Raw genomic sequence first — 19,013 nt, 5'->3', positions numbered from 1 at the left:
GGAGTTTGGAAGTCTGCAAGGTGCAACAAACACATACATTCCTGCACGTACAGAACGGATAGAAATGGCGAACTGAGATAATGTAAAGAATGAAACAAACCACGATACAACCGTTATCGACAGGAGCCCATTAAGTGATGGACTCCTGTTATCGATGGAATTTTCTATGAGCTTGTTTGAGGCAAGAACTAAAAATCTACCTTCTCAGAGGTCAAACTGGAGTAAATCACCCTGTATTTAGATTTTGTTCGGCTTTCAGAATAAGGTTATCATTTGAACGATATTCAAAATTTGGTTCGCACACGTGTTTGATAAGAAGCAAAGTGGTGCTCAATCTTATTACAATCTATTGAAAAAATATATCAGACGAGGAAGGCAATAACCTGTTAGGAGAGTCGCCTTCGATCTTTTGTTTCAACATATATACGCATGCGTGTGACGACAAAAATCAAAGTAACGTCAGCCCCCATTTTGTTTGCCATCAGAGAGCGATAGGAATACAATGTATCAGAGCAGAGAGAGCTAAGTCGTGAGTGCTACTTCAAATACACTTTTGGTAAGTTCTTGCTAGTCCATTTAATTTCCACCATATTCCGCAAAAGAAACCGGAGGAAATCAATAAAGAAACGTCGCATTGTATCCCTTATGTCAAGATTAAGTGCCTCATTTGACTTCAGCCTTTCGTTGCGAAAGACTAGTGTTACACACGTTATTGCAGCAAACATACGAACAATGATTTTCTTTGCCATTCAAAAGTGAGTGAGCATCCCCTTACTTAATTAATGGCATTAATCGTCGATGTAAGTGACCAATACTTTCCTTAAGATCACTGACTGTTTTAACAAAAAAACCGTCGGGGTAATAACATAAGTCGAGTTTCACGGTTGTTCATTCAAAAGAGTACATGGGCTTTTTTGCGCTCGCTAAATGACAGCTGTCAGATTTTGACAGAAACTTATGAAACAAATTTTCAAAGTTTGCTTGGAAGCCCTTTAAATGTCTTCAGTCATTTAGTCCAGTCACCCCTTTATTTGCCAACTTGTAATAACAAACTTCAGCGACATATCGACATTGGTAGAAATGAAATGGTTGTCCTTTAGATCTTGGCCAAACAATTTTTCCAGCTCATCCAAAGCTGCCGAACTTGCCGCCATTTTCAGAAAAAGACAATGTTTGTTGCAGTCGGTCCCAGTCTGCTGCATCACATCTGTTTGCTCGGACCCGCCCGTTTCATCGCCCAACCTCTCTCCGCCCTGCGATTCATGGATGCTAAACGTTTCTTTCGTCAACAATAATGGATGATATGTTTAGTATGTAGATAACTGATAGTAATTGAAAGTCAGCAGACGAAGCCAATGAAGTGATTATTCAAATGAATCTCAGAGATAAAAGATATTGTTAACAGTATTTGAATTGAATGCATCTGAAATAGGTTACGAGTTCACAGTAATGTGGTCGGATTTTTGTCAGTGCAAAGAGCAAGCATTATTCACACTCGCAGCTTGTTTGTTTCTGTGGAATGCTGACCAAGCTTTCGCCGCGGTTGAAGCAAACTGCAGTCTCATGCAACCTCCTTCGAACTGTCCGGAAATACCATGCCCAAGATGTGTACGTCTTTCAAGCTTTTCAAGAAAGCCGTATGTTTTCAAAGATGGCAATTCTACTGACGGGTTTCTTTATGGTGAGTTCTGTTTATGCGTTTTTTTTAATTTTTTTTGTTGATGCGGTCACAGTAACCTTTATTAGTGGCTGTCAGAATTATCTGTTCCACGATTCATGTGAACGGCTTTTGTACATCTTGTCATCAAAATAAGTGCTAAAGGGAACTTTCCATTCCACCCTTCCCTCTCGCTTCGTGTATTATTGTGGAAGCCATTTTGTTTACAGTACACGCCTTTCAGTGTGACAGGGCTAGGATTAGATTTAGGGAAATGTGGTTTGAATCGATACAGTTTTTTAATCACTTCATATCATCAACGGCCGTTACAAAGAGTTTTTCTCACACGTCATTATTATGCCAACGCGTATTACTGTAAGAGATGACTTCGCGACTGCCTGATTTTTTTATCCAATTTTTTTGAAGGATTCTGATCCCAAGATATTAATTATTAATCTGTATTTAATGCAGTTTTAATTTACCACTTTCTCATTTTCATTTCAAAGACACAATCTCGAGTAATATAAATAATAAAAAAACAACTATCAGTGCAATGTAAAAAACAACAATGAACGTGGAAATTCAACAGCTGCTTTGATAAGTCGGTTTCGTATTATTCAGGGAGGCATTTGCTATATCTATCAAATTGGCCACCTTCTGAGAAATCAGCCCAGAAATCATAAAAGAATGAGTACAAAACTACAATATGAAACTAGATGGGGAAAACAAACGAAAAAAATTCAAAATAAAATTTGAAAAGTCCTCGTTTCAGATAACAGGAATGAAAGCTGGCGAACAACAAAGGTCTCCAAATCTACTCGACATATGTCTTTTTTGCTGTTATTGTTCGGTGAGAACTTCACGTATTTTTTCATAAGTAAACGCAATTATATATGGACGCAATATCTATTGAAGCCGTATTTTAGAGGGCTTTCCCAAATTTTTAAGATAAAATTTCTGGCCTCCTCCCTCTCCAATTTAAAACAGCTTCTCTTACCCTGACCCCACTAACTCAAAAATTATAAAAGATTACTGCAGATCCCAAATGACGAATTTGGAAATATTTAGTTTAAAATTTTTGGCACACACAAACTTTGCCTAAACTAATTTGACAAAGAAAGTTGTATTTGCACATCAGAATAAAAATTAATTTTACTTTCGATTTCATTTCTAAAAGTCGTGTTTCCAAATCATTTTCTTGCATCTTATCTGCACTGTCCAGTTATCCTTTAATGGAAAGATTATCCCAAATTTCCCATCTTTTCAGAATAGGGGGTAATAGTTTTATAACTTCTTCATAACCATATGAATTTCTTTGACCTTAAACAAAACCTAGCCTTCGCAACTCTTGGCTCGAACTTCGTTACCTTCCTTCAGATTTTTGTCATCAGTTTTAAACTCTCTTTGTCCGCCAGCTCCTGTAATGAGTGGCCTCCAAACGGGAAAAGGCCGTAGGCCTGTAGTCCTCTTCTCATCACAACTTGAGCTGGCCAAGGCCCACGACAGAGTCAATTTAATTCTTCAACCCCAATATAATATCTTGTTGATGGCTAGTTCTTCCAGTTCTCTGTCTTTTGCGTTGAGAAATAGAAAGAATTACTTTCTTAAGAGTTTAAATACAAACGTTTTTGTAATATTGTAATCCTTAAATACAGTGAGAAAAAATACGAGGTCACGACACTTACTCTTGATTATCATCGGGTAAAATTGAATAAAAAGACTTTGAATAGGAATACGGTGAACGGAACGCCTGAGGGATCAAAGAAATATATTGGAGGTGGAGGTTTCTTTGAATTAACCAGAACATAATTATTTGCATATATGTATTAGTTTAGATTCACTTAAACAGCAAGTCTTTTAGGGTCTTTGGAGTCTCGATGTAAGATCCTAAAATTCAATCGTTCAAATTTCAACCATATTTTTTCTAGCTTGCCACTAGAACGTTGGTTCCAAACCGATGATCAAAATATAAGTAATGAATGTCTTTGAGTGTTTCCTTCTGAACCATAACCGCAAAGGATCAGTTAAGATGACAATAGTAATCACGTGTAACCGCTGAAGTCACGATTGATAGCTGTTGTGAGTAAACCATTCAAGTTTGTTTTGCCCATTGACAGCTCTTGGGCGAGAGACCACAATAGCAGCAAGCGTTGATATAGATCGTACTTGCTAAAATTTCTTTTCAAAGAGGGAGGACCAAATGTCGCTTGAGATTGCTTAAGTAAGGAAGAGTTCTGAATTTTAAACGCAGAGCGCGACATTCCCTGCATTCATTACGAAAGCAAAGGGAGTAAGCTTACCGGCGGTCAGCATAAATTTCTGCCGCAAGTTCTGGATCAACGCTTTAACTACCGTTAAAGACATAATGTTCAGGCGTCATGTGCTTCTATGTCTTGCTTCTATGACTTTTTTGCTTTTTTTCCCCGAGAGAAGTCAAACTGAAGCAAAATGTTTATCACAATCAAAGGGCCAACTGTGTCGATTTGGAGAGAAGGTCTGTCCGGCCTGTATAAAAGTTTCATGGTTTATTCGACCACCTTATACTTTACAGAAACAAAACATCGATGTAGGCATATTACCAGGTAACGTACACCGAGAGGTGGTCTAGTTAACAAAAGTTACAACATTATACTATTAACTACTACACTTGTCAGATTTAAGTGGGTGGGCGTGTTGCACTGTCTCGAGTAAGATCATGGGGAAGAGTTGACATGGAATGATGGAGGCGAGACTAAAACTTGTTTAGGAATAACTTTTGACCGAGTCATTCATTTTTCGGATTAACAATAGAGAAAAATGTATTTTACATTTCTTGCACTTTGTTCTCAATTAGCTCTTGTAGACCTCCTGTTAAGCAAGTGTTGTGGTAACCTCACCTCAGGCTGTTGGCAAATGATCCACCACTCCCCGGAAACAGATCCTGAGCAGCTGTTAAGTACAGTGAAAGACTCTCATCTGATATATCCAGTGTTAGTAGACAAGCAGGACATGGCAAGCGAGAACCATCACCTGATTGGTCTCGTCCCCCCTGGTAGCATAGCTTTTGTTGTTCCTAAAGGAGAGCGGGACAATTATCCAAAGAAGCTAATGATGGCAGTATTTGAAGCTTGGCCGGTGTTGATATTAACAATTCTACTTTCAATTTTGGCGGGAGTTTTTCTGTGGCTTTTGGTGAGTGTTTATCTGTTCTTTCCTTTTTCTCCCCTGTGATTCAGGGGGCGTCAGAGATTCTGAGATCAGCTGACAGAATGAATTAAATGGAAAAAGTGTTTCGCGCTGACAACGAGGAAGATTGTGTTTATTCAACTTTCGTTCGAATGTCCAGAATTACGTGTTTTATACGATTATTGAGGGCCAATTTTTGGAAAAAAAAATTGTAATGATTTCGTCACTTTTGTGAGTCTACCCGGATCATTACTGGCCGGCAGATCTAACTTGTTTACTGTCTGTCAGTTTTCTGTTTGCTCTTCTTTGGGAATTGTAACAACCGTTCAGAGTATCGTAGTTGGAAATCTAGAAACTTTGATTGGTCAATTTTTCACGTTATGATCAGTCGAGGGATGGCGTACTGATGAAGACTAAATTATTGCGGGCTGAAACGACGAAGAACGGATCTCAAACCGCTTTACTGCTATCGACTTGTTTCGCAATTCTTTCTTGCTAATACTTTCGATCAAAATTTGTTGAAAATTTATTTTGTGAAAAAAGATAGGTATTGAAATTGAGTGAGAGCTGTTACCCTGAAATTTTTGGTAATTATGAAGATTTGACAACTTGACTTTATTTCCGGAGTTTTCACTTTAATCTAGCAATCGCGTGAACTCTCGTATATCTGGATTTAGAGCCGTAAGAAGCTTATTTGCAAATTCTTGGCACGATGGGAACATCGCAAATACAGAATAATTTGCAGCCTAAAATTTTAAAAGTCGAGTAATCGTTGTATTGTGAAAATAAAGAATTTTCCTCGCAAACCGTCTTTGGACATCATGAAAGCTTATGGTGATTCATCAGTTTTGTACCGCACATCCTGTATTACGCATAAAAATCACGTTATCAGGGGATAAAGCACGCGCGCATTCCGAGAACACGATATTGTTTTTCAATCCATGAACCAGAAAAAGAGGTACGATGGTCTTTAGCTCTTGAACGAGCACGGTGACCTATCCTTTTTTGTATGATTTTAACGTACAATTTATTCCCTTTAAATTGGCGAAATATGAAAAAATTCTTTTAAAACTCTTTTTTTCTCTTCGTAATAGTTCCATGTTCTACATCTTGATTAAGTCACTTTTAAGGCTCTACAACACAGCTGAACCTTAGAAGCGAATCATAGGAGTTCTTACTCACCGGTTTCTATTTCAGGATTCTTGGTTTAACGAGAAAGAGTTCCCTCGAACATTCTTTAGAGGATCTTGGGAAGGATTTTGGTGGGCCTTCGTCTCCATGACAACAGTGGGGTACATATTTAACTATAGATACACAATTGGTCTTTAATCCCGTTAATACCGTTATGTAGGTAATGTGCTTTCGACCTCTAGCATTAATTTTAAAGACAGCGCCAACCTTCTATTTATCGATGAGATGCAGGACCATCCATATATGAATGATATCGCTAGCAATTCATGAGTTCATAATAGCAATAACCAAAAGCTTAATCAATTGCTTTTTCTATGAGAATCGTAAAAAGAATCTTAGATTATCCCCTCGCCCCATCGATTGAAATTCTGACCCTTGAAAGTGATTTATGATTAGAATATTGTTCACTCCACACGCAGATACGGTGACCGTTCGCCTCGATCTATCCTTGGCCGAACCTTTGCAGTTGTTTGGATTTTAGTTGGAGTATGTATATGTTCAATATTCACCGCTACTTTAACAACCTCACTAACTGCCATTAGTCTGGATACCAAGAAGAGCCTGCCTGGCTCAAAGGTACGAGTGTATTGCAGTTGCTGACTGGCAGTAGTACATGCAGTAGCAATAGTACTAGGAATAACAGTAGCATTAGCAGTGTGATTAGTTGTAGCACTAGTGCCAGAAATATTAGCAGTTATAGTAGCACTAGCAGTAGCATTAGTAGTAACACCAGCACGAGAAGTATCAGCAGTAGCAGTAGGAGTGGCAGTAGTGGTAGTAGCAGCAGATGCAACAATAGTAACAATAGGAGTAGAAGCGATAGCAGCCTTAGTAGAAAATTAGTTGACAATAGTCTACTATATCGTCAGTAGATTATTAATAGACAATAATCTACCAGACAGAAGCAATTGCATTTAAAGTTGCAATCGCAATAGAAGGAGCAGCAACAGTAACAGTAGTGGTAACACCGGTAGTAGCAGTAACAGTGGCAGTATTACTGCTAGTAACAGGAGCAATAGTAGTTGCAGCATTGATAGCAGAAAGAGCAACAGTTGCCGAAGCACTAGCAAAGCACTAACCAGGGGCGGATCCAAGAATTTCCCAAAGGGGGGGTTGTACACTATTCTAATAACCTTTAACGCCAATGATGTGGAAGTCGAGTGACGGCCCCGTGCCTCTGGCGCAAGGGGACTGGAGCCATGCTCCTCCCCTCCCCCCCCTCCCCCCCCCTCCCCCCCCACGCAAAAAAAAGTTTCCGATTTTTCCATCTAAAGCGCCATTTTACAGAATTCCTGAGACTTGAAAAGCGTTGTGTAGGTATGATGCAAAATCTGGGGTTTATCTTATTTTTCAACAATAATCCCAAAAATGAAAGTGCACGATTGAAAGGGACAGCAGTATCAAAAATAGTTATTTGTCGTTTCTCTAAATACCTGGTTAATCAAAGAACGTAGCCTTAGAGTCTCCTAGGATGAGCTTTTACAAAGGCCTCGCATATCTCGTCTACCTCGAATCTCTCAGGGTAATGCACAGCAATAATGGCGAGATCTGAAAAGCTCTCTTCATATATCATTGATCTGGTGCTCGTCTTGATCCATTTCATGAGTGAAAGGATCACTCGGCTTCCGCAATACTGATTGGTAGGGTACATGCAATGAGAAGACGATGGATGTTTGGAAAAGCATCCTTGTCACACGCGCCAAGTGCGAGTAGAAGATTGCTTGGAAGTCCCTTCTCTGCTGACTGCCACATAATTTGCCATCTTCGCAGCTCATTTCAAAGGGATTTGGGAAATGGAAGGTCATTCTCCCAGAACAACATGCCTTCTGTTGCTTCAGATAGCTTCAGGGTTTTATTAACTATGATAGAGGGTACTAGATAAAACAAGTGACGGGCGTGGCGATCTTCGTCAGAAAATCGGTCTTGCATTTGAATAATCAGAGAATCAAGAAGGGGTATAGCCACACATTTTTTGTAATGATAAATTGGACTACAGCTGGGAGTGTTTGAGCGATTCCTCTGTATGCGTGTCTTCCTGGGAATATAGCTTCAACAATTCCCAATTTTTCAGCAAGGTCTAATATTTGTTTGTACCAAACTTGAAAGTCGCTGTCAATGTTTTTTCTAACGGACTTGATGTTTCCAATTACTTCGTCAGCCATCATGTAAGCTTCAAAAATATCTTGATCCGGTTTCTGCAGCTTTGATGCAAGAGTTTTGACTTCATCAAGAGTATTCTTGGTCGCAATAAAAACCACTATGGTCTGGAAAGACAACAAAGAGGCTTTCAGTCCCTGGGCTTTTGTGATAGTATCTTTGTCCCAATTCCAGCTTCAAGTAGACGATTTCAAGTTTGGGTACTCGTACGGGGAAATAAAAGCATCTAGAAAGGTGACTAGGAACTCGTACATTTCCAGGAAAAAATCTAGGCACGTGTGTCTCCACCCAGCGTGTCTTCCATAGACCTGGAAGCTTGCTGTAAGAATTCTCAGGCAGGTATTCTTTCCGAGTCAACGCAAACAGCTGTTGTCGCTTGGGCTGTTATTTAAAAATAGATATGCCTCGTTAATCTGACCCTTCAAATTTCGCACTTCCGACAGTTTGCATGATGTTGCGATGGAAAGGTTCAGGCAGTGAGCATAGCAATGTGTGAAAAGAGCTAACGGATTGATCTCTTTTATCTTGGCCTGCACTCCTTCCTTTCCACTTCGCAGAACGGAAGCTCCATCATATGCCTGACCACGGATGTTGCTAGGATCCAAAGAAATAGATGGATCAGAGAGAGATTCCAAAATATTTCTTGAAATCATGGTGGCATTTCGTTCCAAATGCATGAAATCAATCAGGCATTCTTTGATATGAGGATCGTTTGGCGAAGACTGGTCCACAAACCTCAAGCATAAAGATAAGATCTCCAGGTTTGAGTGTGGATCAGTGCTCTTGTCAGCTATGATCGTGAAAGGAAGGTCCTTAGTCCTTAGCTCTGCTGTAAGCCTTTCCTTAATTTTTGACGCATACACGTTTCGCAAAATGTACATTACCTTTTATAACTTGACAAGCAGTCGAATGGTAGAAGTAGAAAAACTTTGTAAGAAGATTTTATTTATAATTAATTTAAGAAGAATAAAACAAATAACAAGAGACAAATGCTCCTCAAAGGGGGGGGGGTTGCAACCCCCTCAACCCCTCCCCTGGATCCGCCTCTGCTAACAGAACTAAATATAGTTGTAGTTGTCGTTGTCGATGTTTTCGTTAATTAGGATAAAGTGATACAAAAAACATCATCATTGAACCCGCAACAAACGAATAATTCTTACAACATTGAAAAACTTGGCCGAGACACTTGTACTTGAAAAAGTACAGGGTTAGAAATTTTTGAAACGATTCATTGGCAGAAGGCAGATTATCCTGCACCCCAATTCCTTTGACTGAGTTCAATTGCTATTCTTCAGGTCGGCGTTCTCAAACGCTCGATAGAAATGACATTGGGAATGCAACATCAAGCCGACTTAAAGTGTAAGTCATGTCTAATTTTATTCTGGCTTCATATTACTATGGAATGACAGTAACGACACCTGCTGGCAAAGATGACAAGGAAAGTTAATGCTAAGCGGCTGACTTTATGTATCTTTAGAAACAGTCCCGAGCTTAGTCGGCTAGCACCTCCGCCTATTTATCTGCCGACTTACCTTCTGTTGGGCTAATATTCTTTCCTCGCCTAATGCCTTTTTTGTAGTATTCAATTCAATTGAGGACATGAGGGACGCTTTGGACCAAGGGGAAATTGAAGGTAAGGTGGTGGCCCCTTTAAAAAAAGGAATTTTTGATCAAGTTTGTCAGTTTTCGATCAAGTTAGCTTATTTTTCTAGTAGAAAACGAGTTTTTGTCCTTGCGAAATCTACCTAACTTCAAGTTAACCTCAAGGGAAGTAAACTTGACCAAATAACTTAGCTAATTTTGCTTACGCATGCTGAAACTAGTCCCTAAACGTCACATCATTATATCAGATTTCTGAGTCTATTTTTGGGGATTTTTCAGGTATACTCTTGGATAATTACCAAATTAGTCATTATACCGAGACCCTTTTTCCGAGAAGTAAGTTCAAAATAGATGAAGTCCTTAAAGAGGAGACGCTTTCCTATGGTGCTATGGTGAATGATAGCTTTTTAGCACAATGTTTCAGCAAATTGATCGCTGAAGACAAGTACCTGATCTACGACTTTACCAAGAAAGAGCTTAATAAAACACTGAAGGTAATTTTGCAATATTTAAGGAGGCTCCATAGAGTTTTTGCTTAATGATGGCGCGCGCGCCAGCGTAATGTTTTTCCAGAAAATTTTTATGTTTTCGCTTTTCAAGGTCACTAAGAGTCATCAAAAGGCAATGAGCAAAGTTCGGACTAGCGTTTGCTCTAGCAAATATTATCAAAATAAAATTCGTTATCAAGCTAAGGCTCCACTAAGGGAGGCACTCTCCAGCGATTATTTGGCTTTTCCTTTAATTTTCTTTAATTTGCTACGGTAAAATCTCTCCAAATCTTCATAATTTATAAAAATTTTCCTGCCGTTCATTTAAAAGCCGGAAAGAAAAGTAGGGGTTTCCAAGGCAGTTTCCTTGCTATTTGCAATTTTTTGGTTTTCTTTCTTTATCTCAAATTTGGCCACATGAATTTTTTTATCAACCGGCACTAGGTAGGGCACAAATACGTTTAACGGTCCAGCAAATCTTAGGAAATTCCACCGAAGGAAACGTAATAAATCTTACTCGAAAGATCCCTATTTTCTTTGTCATAACACATTACGTAATGGAATTGAACTTCGCCAAGATCGGTATCAGAGCATGCGTGGACTTTCGAATCTGTCGCCTTTTGGCAATCTTTCCCACGGTGTTTTCTTTTCGGTTGACCTCTCTTTCAGGCCTAGAAGGCCAATGAATATTACGGGTGCAATTGCTAGATACCCAAGATTCCATCACATAAAAACTGTATTGTGTTAAACTGTTTTGACACACCTTTTCAGATAACAATCGTGAGATCGTATCGAGCCGCCATATTTGTTTGCATGTTGACACTTGTAAAGTTCGCGCTATGTTTGCACCCAGATCTCGCGCGGTCAAAAAACCTTGTGGAGCCTCCTTGACAATCATCCGCGTCAGGCTCAGTATATATTGGTGAATAATCCCCGAGACTTGGTCTCGGGAATTAATCAACAATATTCACTGAGCCTGAGGTGAAAAATTGTTATAGTATAATTGTTCAGGTGCTTTCGAAATCTGTTGTAAATTCGTTTTAATGTTGAAACCATTTAGTAACAATTGTCTTGACTTTTCGGAACGAGATAGTCGGCCAATTTCGTGTGGAATTTTAAAAGTTTTATTTAATTCAACCAGGAGAAACTTCTTTCTATCTTATCTTCTATTTTTATTTTGAAAAGTGTTTTGCCAAACTCGGTAGCATCTTTAGTGCAATCTCTGCACAATTGATTTTTCTCCATCACGTTTATTACTCCCGCTGCAACATTGACAAAACGCGGGGCAGCCATTTGAAAATTTAGCGCCCCTGTTAAAATCACCTTCCACGAGGTGATTATAACGAGCCACTCTTTCGGCAGATGAGGCCAGTGAAATACTTAAAAAGATCAGATTTAATACCCAAAGGATATTTAACACCACTAAAGATCGACAACAACTTGCCTGAGAGAAACAAGCTTCCACTGTTTCTTATGTTGACCAAACACCTCAAGTCGACAAAAACAAATGGGTAATTGACTTATCTTCGCGCCCCCTCAGCGATATTGAGGTATCGTTCCCAAAGAAAGGGTTGAATTTGGCAGTAATTCCATTTAACATCCCAGCCAGCGAAATAGTCGCCAAAGTCGAGTCGGCAATGAGAGCGCTTGACTCAGAGCAAACATACACTGTCGAGAAACGAACTGTAAACGGTATCCTTCAATGGGCCAAATCACCCAAGACTAACATCACGAATAATATGCAAGAAGCCCTTAGGAATCTAAAGTAAGACGACACTATCACTATTCTGTCAGCGGACAAAGGCCGCGCTAGTGTAGTCTTAGACACAAACACCTACTGTGACAAAATGAAAACCTTGATTGAAACGGGTCCGTACCGACTCCTTAATAAAGACCCAACAGACCAGCTAAGCCGTAACCTCACTGACAAGCTTTTCAGCTTGGAACAAAGTGGACATCTATCAGAAACCATCTACAACAAGATCAAACCCAGGCACAAACAGCCACCTAAAATCGTTATCTACAAACGTAACGATCGAGGGCGCAGTTCAAGCCGCATTACGAAAACTAGAGTACGACATCGATCTTGCTAACCGCACAAACTTATCATCTACACAAATTGCCGACCTCTTGAATTTTGTCTTAAGATCGACATATTTCCAATACAACGGGTCGATTTATAAACAGCAAGACGGAGCAGTTATGGGAAGCCCTGTTTCCGCAGTTATAGCAAACATCTACATAGAGAATTTGAGGAACAAGCGATGGCAAATGCGACTTGCAAACCTAAGATCCGGGAACGATATGTTGATGACACTTTCACAGTCTTAGACCGGGACCATGTCAATGGCCTTTTTTAACATCTAAACAGTCAACCGCCTACTATTCGTTTTACCATGGAAATCGAGAAAGATAACACTATTCCTTCTCTCGACACAACAGTAACAAGGGACTCAGACGGTCCTCTCACTGACTACAGAAAGCCCACCCACATTGACCAGTACCTAGCCTATGATTCACACCATGTTCAGTCGGTGAAACGTGGTATTGTTAAGTGACTATACGACCGAGCCAAACACCTCACAACGAAACCGTCAGTTATCTCAGAGGAAAAGAAACACTTGTCATCAGTACTCGTTTCTAGTGGTTATCCTTCTTCATTTGTAAGAAAACTCACAAAAACAACAAGGGTGACAGCCAACAAAGAAACTGCATAGGAATTTAAATCTACTGCCGTTCTCCCTTACATAAAGGGTGTATCAGGGTGTATCGCCGCTGCCTACAACATCAAGACATACGGACCGTTTTCAAGTCGGACACAACACTTAGGTCTCACTTGGTACGACCTAAAGACGCCCTGGAACCATCAAAACAAGACGGTGTTGTTTGTAAGATCCCATGTGAATGCGGCAAGGTGTATATCGATGAAACTGGGAGATCAATGCGAGAAAGGATAAAAGAACAACTGACAGAGACATACGGTTTGCTCGTACTCAGACCTCTGCGGTTCGGAGCACGCTAAAGAAACGGGGCATATTCCTATTTGGAGCAAAGTTAAGTTTGTTGATCGTGGCCCCCACTGGTACACACGTAGAGTCAAAGAGGCTATCCATCATCCCAACAACCTCAATAGGGATAGCGGAATCGAAATTCCCGAAGCTTGGATACGATACCCACGATCAAACAACACAAGAGCCGATTTATGGGGACCTATGAGGGAACACCATCTAACAATCGGAATGATAATGAGGATCGAAATGCACTAATAGCAGAGTACCAACATGCTACAAATAGTGACACGTAAACAATCGACCTCGTCGCCAGATGAAGACTAGCAGTATTGCGGTCGAAACGTCGCGATCAACATCAACAGTTTATAGACCTCCATCGATTTCGAAACATCAAAGGACTGGAGAGCTTTCATCTATTTTCGAAGAGGTCTCTACACTTACAGAGACTGTTTTCTACGCTGGAGATTTCAACGCCGATCTGTTGAATCAATACAAGCCTCCCAAGGACGGTAGAAATCTTTTAGACCTGATGGAAATCTTTGGTTGATTGCTTGATTACAAAAGCTACTCGAAAGACGAAAACATCAGAGACACTTCTCGATTTAAATTTGACCGGTAATAAGAAAAAGACATTGGTATCTGATGTAGTGGATACGCAGATAAATGATCATTCACTAGTCTTTGCAATTCTACGGTCAAGAGCTCCAAGATCGCGCTCTCGTAAAATTTGTGTACGATGTTTTAAAAACTTCAACAGAGATAAATTCATTCAAGATCTACAAATGGCACCTTTCTCAATAGTCGACGTGTTTGACGAAGTGGATGACAAACTCTACGCCTTTGAACAATTGTACAACGAAATTCTGAATGAACACGCCCCTCTTAAGCAGACTATTGTTAGGGGCAACCAGGTACCATATATGACGGAACAATGGCGCAAGGCAATAAGGCACGGAAACAAATTATGGCGGCTATTTATAAGTGATCGGACGGACGCAAATTATGACCATTACAAAATTCAACGCAATATATGCATTTCTCTAAGAAGAAAGGCAATAAAAGAGCACTTTGTGAAAAAGTCGTCCGAGCCAGAAAACCTAAGGGAATTTTGGAATGCGTATCGACCCTTTCTTCATGGCAAAACAAAGCAGGTAAATGACATCATTATCAAGGAAAACAATGTTGTTATAAGTGACAAAAGGGAAATCGCTGAACTATTCAATGCGCACTTTATTCAAATTGCTGACGATGTTCCGTTGATGAAAGAGACAGGTTATGGTTAACACTTTAAAAACCACCCAAGCCTTATAGCTATTCATGAGAAGAACAGCGCAACAGAAGCACCACTTTGTTTTAATTTTGAATACATCAATCAAGCGCAAGTAGAAAGAGCACTTTTGGACGTGAATGTCCGTAAATCGTGCGACCACGATATGCTATCTCTAAGGCTTGTGAAGGAATCGGCATCTGTCATAGCTAAACCTATCACTAATATTTTGAACACCTCCGTTGTGCAAGGTTGCTACCCCAACGCCTGGAAAATGGGACAGGTCACACCTCTGTTTAAAAAAGATGACGAATCTAATAAAGCAAATTACAGGCCCGTCACAGTGTTACCTGTGCTTAATAATATCTACGAGAGACTACTGGCAGCGCAGTTGGGTAAATTCTATAGCGCTATTCTGTCGGACTTTATTAGTTCATATGGGAAGTTCTCCAGTTGTGAAACTGCATTATTGCGGCTGACAGAAGACTGGAGGCGCATGCGTGATAAAGGGGAACTGATTGCGATTGTCTCTATAGACCTTTCCAAAGCTTTTGAAGTCATTAAGCATGACTTACTCTTGGCAAAACTCAAAGCATATGAAGTAAGCGAAGGAAGTTGCGCGCTACTCACTCTAATGACTACATGTCAGGAAGACAGCAACAAGTAAAGATTGGAGATACCTTCTCCAACTGGGCGGGCGCCAGAAGAGGCGGACCGCAAGGGAGCGTTTTAGGACCAATGTTTTTTAATATATTTATTAATGACTTGTTTCAGCATGTGAAATATGCAAAACTAAACGCATACACAGACGGCCATCAGATTTATTCGTCTAACCTGGACCCACTTGCACTGGAAGAGTGCATTTGTCAAAAAGTTAATGTCGCAAATCAGTGGTATAAAAACAATGGCATGATTGTTAACGTGAAAGAGCACCAAGTTCTAATCCTGGGAAAAACTTAGCACAATTTTTGTTTCCCAGTAAATAACTCGATAGATATATTTGGGATGACAATAGATAATAGGCTCTCTTTTAATAATCACGTATCAGTTATCTGTAAGAAAATAAAAAAATCAATTTAACGTAATGCTTAGATTTCGGAAACTTATTAATAAGGAGACGCTATTGAAGCTTTATAAAGCCCTTATTTTGCCGCATTTTTGTTACTGTTCTTCTGTTTGGTATTTCTGTGGTGCGTGCAATGCTGACAAAGTAGATAACCTAAATAAGCGCCTTCTTAGGTTTATACTACAGGACTACAGCTATCCATATGACATTTTACTAAGCAAAGTTAACTTAAAATCTCTATTAATTAGACGACTCCAGAACTTCATGATCACGTTATACAAGAGTCTGTTCTTTAAAAATTTTTCAGGTTATTTAAAAGATATGTTCACCGTACGGTCTTCATCCCACAATTTGCGCGGAAATCATATTACGTCTCTTCCCAACCCAAAAACAACGACTTACGGTCTGCACTCTTTTTCATATTTAGCTAGCAAATTATGGAACTCTCTCCCAGACACTTACAAAACATTATATTTTCTAGAATTCAAGCAGGAGATCCTCAGATGTGAAGCTTTTCCACAGTAGATCTACAAGTTCTATTTCCCTCTGCATGCATAATGTTGTGTATAGTTTATAAATAATATGGAAATTGTAATATAGCAATTTTTTAGTTTCTTGTCATTTAAGAAGTGACGTGTTACCAATTGCGTCTCTACTTGAAGCACCCATAGCCACAACCTGCTCCTCTTGGCCTCTAAACGTTTCATATGCGCACCAGATGACAGAGTTCCGTGAAAACGCTTCAATTTTCCTACCAGTCATCTTTTCATGTTAATTAAGCGTCGTTTGATGCAAATGGAGTTTATTCAGTTTAACAGAGAAACTCTTCTAAAAATGATTATCATTATCGCGAAGTAAGCGTTTTCATTCTTATGTAATTAAACAAAAAGAGAGTGTTTTTCTTGTTTTGTTTTATTGCTGTTTGTAGGGAGGAGGAAACGAGGCGGTGCAGAACTCTCAGAGTATTTTTGATCCCACCGGTGATTTGTTTTTCCCTTCGTTGTACTCCTGCCTCGTTTTGATAGCCGTTATTTTCTTCATTGGCTTGACAGCTGAGGTGTTGTTCTTTAAATCATGCCGATGTCCAAAGAAGAGACGCAAAAAGGGTAAGTCTTTTAATTGCCTTCATCCTTTTAAACATGCTCATGGGAAATGTATCTTCAGGGACGGGGTTAGCTATGATTATTTAATTTGGCGTGGATCACTTTACTGTCTTATTTGAGTATATTTCTGTAACAATCTTGGGACACAAAAGCACCCTTTCCTTGCCAAAAAGGAGAAAAAAATAATCGGCCCGCCTTGTGGTCATAAGCGTTAAAAGGTCTTCATATTCCCATAAGTGATCAACCCACTTTTTAATTTGATTTGCTGTTTTAGATGAAGAGTTCACAGGGGCAATAGCTGTGAATGAATTTAATGGTGGGCTGCCAGCTCTTGATCAGATGGAGATTGAAATGATGAGTGATATACGAGCTTTGTTTGCCAAGTACCGCGAAAGGCTTCAGGAGTGGGGAAAAGCTGAAAATAACGGAAACGCCTCTACATCTGACGCATAAGACTTAAGTTAATCGATAACTCAAATTGTGCCTTAGTTCTCGGAATACCGGGGCAGCCTTTTGACGGAATATGCCTCAACTCTAGTCACAAGGAGGAGGACTGATTTTCAGCATCCAGTAAAAGGCGGTAAATACTTATAAGCTCTCGCTGGTACCAAGAAATATGATTCTGAGATGAGTAAAGAATGAAACTGCATAGATTCGTCCTCCTTAAATTTGTGCTTTGTGCTCGTTTTTCCGGCTGGGCAGTAGTTTAAAGCAAAGACGTTAGTCACTACCTCAAGCCGATAAATAAATTATTGATCCTCTCTTTTCTCTCTCTCGAATCACTTTGGTTGACAGAAAAATATTGGTTTCAGAATGAATTTGTATAAGCGATAGTGCATTACGTTGGTTGACAAGCGGCCTGAAAACCGTCTGCAATTAACTTTAATCGTTCACAAAAAGTACCTAGAAAGTTAAAATGTAAGGTATTTGGTTGAACTAATCGATGAAACTTTCATTCATTTAATATCTGAATTTTCTCAAACAATTTGTTTCTTAGTGAAAGAGCGAGCGAAGTTTTAATTTCAGTTATACGACAAATATACGCTCTCGGTGAGTCACGGTCTTTCTAAGGGCCTGTTTACATGGAGGTGGGGGACCCCTGGTAGGTGAGGTAACCTGCCTAGTCGTGGTCGAAAAATAAAACGCGTTTACATGCAATCTTACAACTCCAGGGCGCTGGGGTGAGGTTTCTTGAGGTTGTTGTTGCGCTCGCAATTAAGGAGTTTGAGCAGAGGCGTCCCAAGCTCACATCTCGAGAAAGACGAAAGATTAATTCTCGGACACATGAATTTATTCATGAAAGCGTCACCCGTTGTGTTACGCGGTGTCAGGCTACGCGAGGAACCGTTGACTTAATATGTTATACGGAATAGTTTGAAAAACGAAATATGGTCGATTTACAACGCTAAATATTCCGAAATGTGGATATTTTACACTCCTTGTATGTCCGTTGCGGTTAAGAAATGTACAAAGTTTTAAAACACACATGTTTCGCTTTTGAGCTTTTTGCCATGAACGTGGCCCCGGCCAGGCGGGTTACCCCACCTTGAGACGTTTATATAGCAAATTGTCACCCCGGCTGATAGGGTTACCCTACCTGGCAGACCGGGTAACCCGCCTAGGCGGGTCACCCCACCTATCATATAAACGTGATCAAAATAAAATAAGAAATTATATGAACAGGCGGGTTACCTCATCTACCTGGGGTCCCCCACCTCCATGTAAACAGGCCCTAATTCCGTTCAATTTGGACATTTGTACCGTAAATTGCACAACAGAAACTGAAAGAATTCAATGGAAGAAAGCCGCATTAAATCCCCTTGTGTCTCGTAAGAGTGTATCATTCGAATTTAGTTTTTGTGAAGGAAAGACCAGATTTACACACGCCATTACAGCAAACAAACGAGCAAACTCTCGCAATTTCAATATGAGAAATTTTAATTTACTTACGATTACTTTCCTCGCCGTTTACTTAATAAACAGAGGTAAATCTTCGTACTGGAATTAATGGTTGATGAGAGTGAATAATTCTTTCCGTTAGATCATTGACTGTTCTTGAAGAAAACATTTTCATGACATTCCTTGCCAAACTAGTTTCGTTGTTTTTCAAAAGTGTACATGCGCTTTTTTTTCTTACGCGCTCTCTAATTGACAGGTGCCAGATTATGACAGATACTTGTAAAAATAATGTTTCAAAGTTTGTTTAGAAGCCTTTTTATTGGGGTCCCCCACCTCCATGTAAACAGGTCCTAAATCACCTTTATCATTAGGCAAATGAAACTGTTTCGGTGAAGCATCTCTCTTTA

At 39.7% G+C, this 19,013-nt stretch overlaps 1 protein-coding gene and 2 pseudogenes across 3 annotated transcripts; 2 read left to right on the top strand and 1 right to left on the bottom strand.

The window, feature by feature from the left end:
- The first annotated feature begins 1,239 nt into the window (after nt 1-1,239).
- Nucleotides 1,240-17,356, top strand: LOC113664912 (uncharacterized). Of its 3 annotated transcripts, none has more exons than XM_027180531.2 (9): nt 1,240-1,681; nt 4,491-4,828; nt 6,020-6,114; nt 6,433-6,589; nt 9,466-9,529; nt 9,750-9,803; nt 10,052-10,266; nt 16,533-16,710; nt 16,982-17,356. In XM_027180531.2, exons 1-9 carry the CDS (start codon nt 1,450-1,452, stop codon nt 17,158-17,160), a joined length of 1,512 nt encoding a protein of 503 aa, XP_027036332.2. In that variant the 5' UTR covers nt 1,240-1,449; the 3' UTR covers nt 17,161-17,356. The 3 variants fall into 3 exon arrangements, with proteins under 3 accessions (XP_027036332.2, XP_089040769.1, XP_089040768.1); XM_089184643.1 differs by lacking the exon at nt 1,240-1,681 and adding an exon at nt 2,394-2,507; XM_089184642.1 differs by lacking the exon at nt 1,240-1,681 and adding an exon at nt 3,900-4,239.
- On the bottom strand, nt 7,328-8,317 carry LOC149038854 (52 kDa repressor of the inhibitor of the protein kinase-like; annotated as a pseudogene).
- LOC149038853 (uncharacterized) lies at nt 12,515-13,712 on the top strand (annotated as a pseudogene).
- Nucleotides 17,357-19,013: the final 1,657 nt, after the last annotated feature.

The sequence above is a fragment of the Pocillopora damicornis genome, chromosome 10, assembly GCF_964200805.1.
Source record: "Pocillopora damicornis chromosome 10, jaPocDami1.2, whole genome shotgun sequence".
Lineage (NCBI taxonomy): Eukaryota > Metazoa > Cnidaria > Anthozoa > Scleractinia > Pocilloporidae > Pocillopora > Pocillopora damicornis.
Note: the sequence above shows the minus strand (reverse complement) of the source record. Positions and strands in the feature narration are given on the sequence as shown.

Excerpts from the sequence above, each read along its gene's own strand:
- LOC113664912 (XM_027180531.2), top strand. The coding sequence starts at position 1,450 with ATGTGGTCGGATTTTTGTCAGTGCAAAGAGCAAGCATTATTCACACTC. Across the intron at positions 4,829-6,019 it reads GAGTTTTTCTGTGGCTTTTG|GATTCTTGGTTTAACGAGAA; the intron begins GTGAGTGTTTAT and ends TTTCTATTTCAG. Across the intron at positions 10,267-16,532 it reads AGCTTAATAAAACACTGAAG|GGAGGAGGAAACGAGGCGGT; the intron begins GTAATTTTGCAA and ends TGCTGTTTGTAG.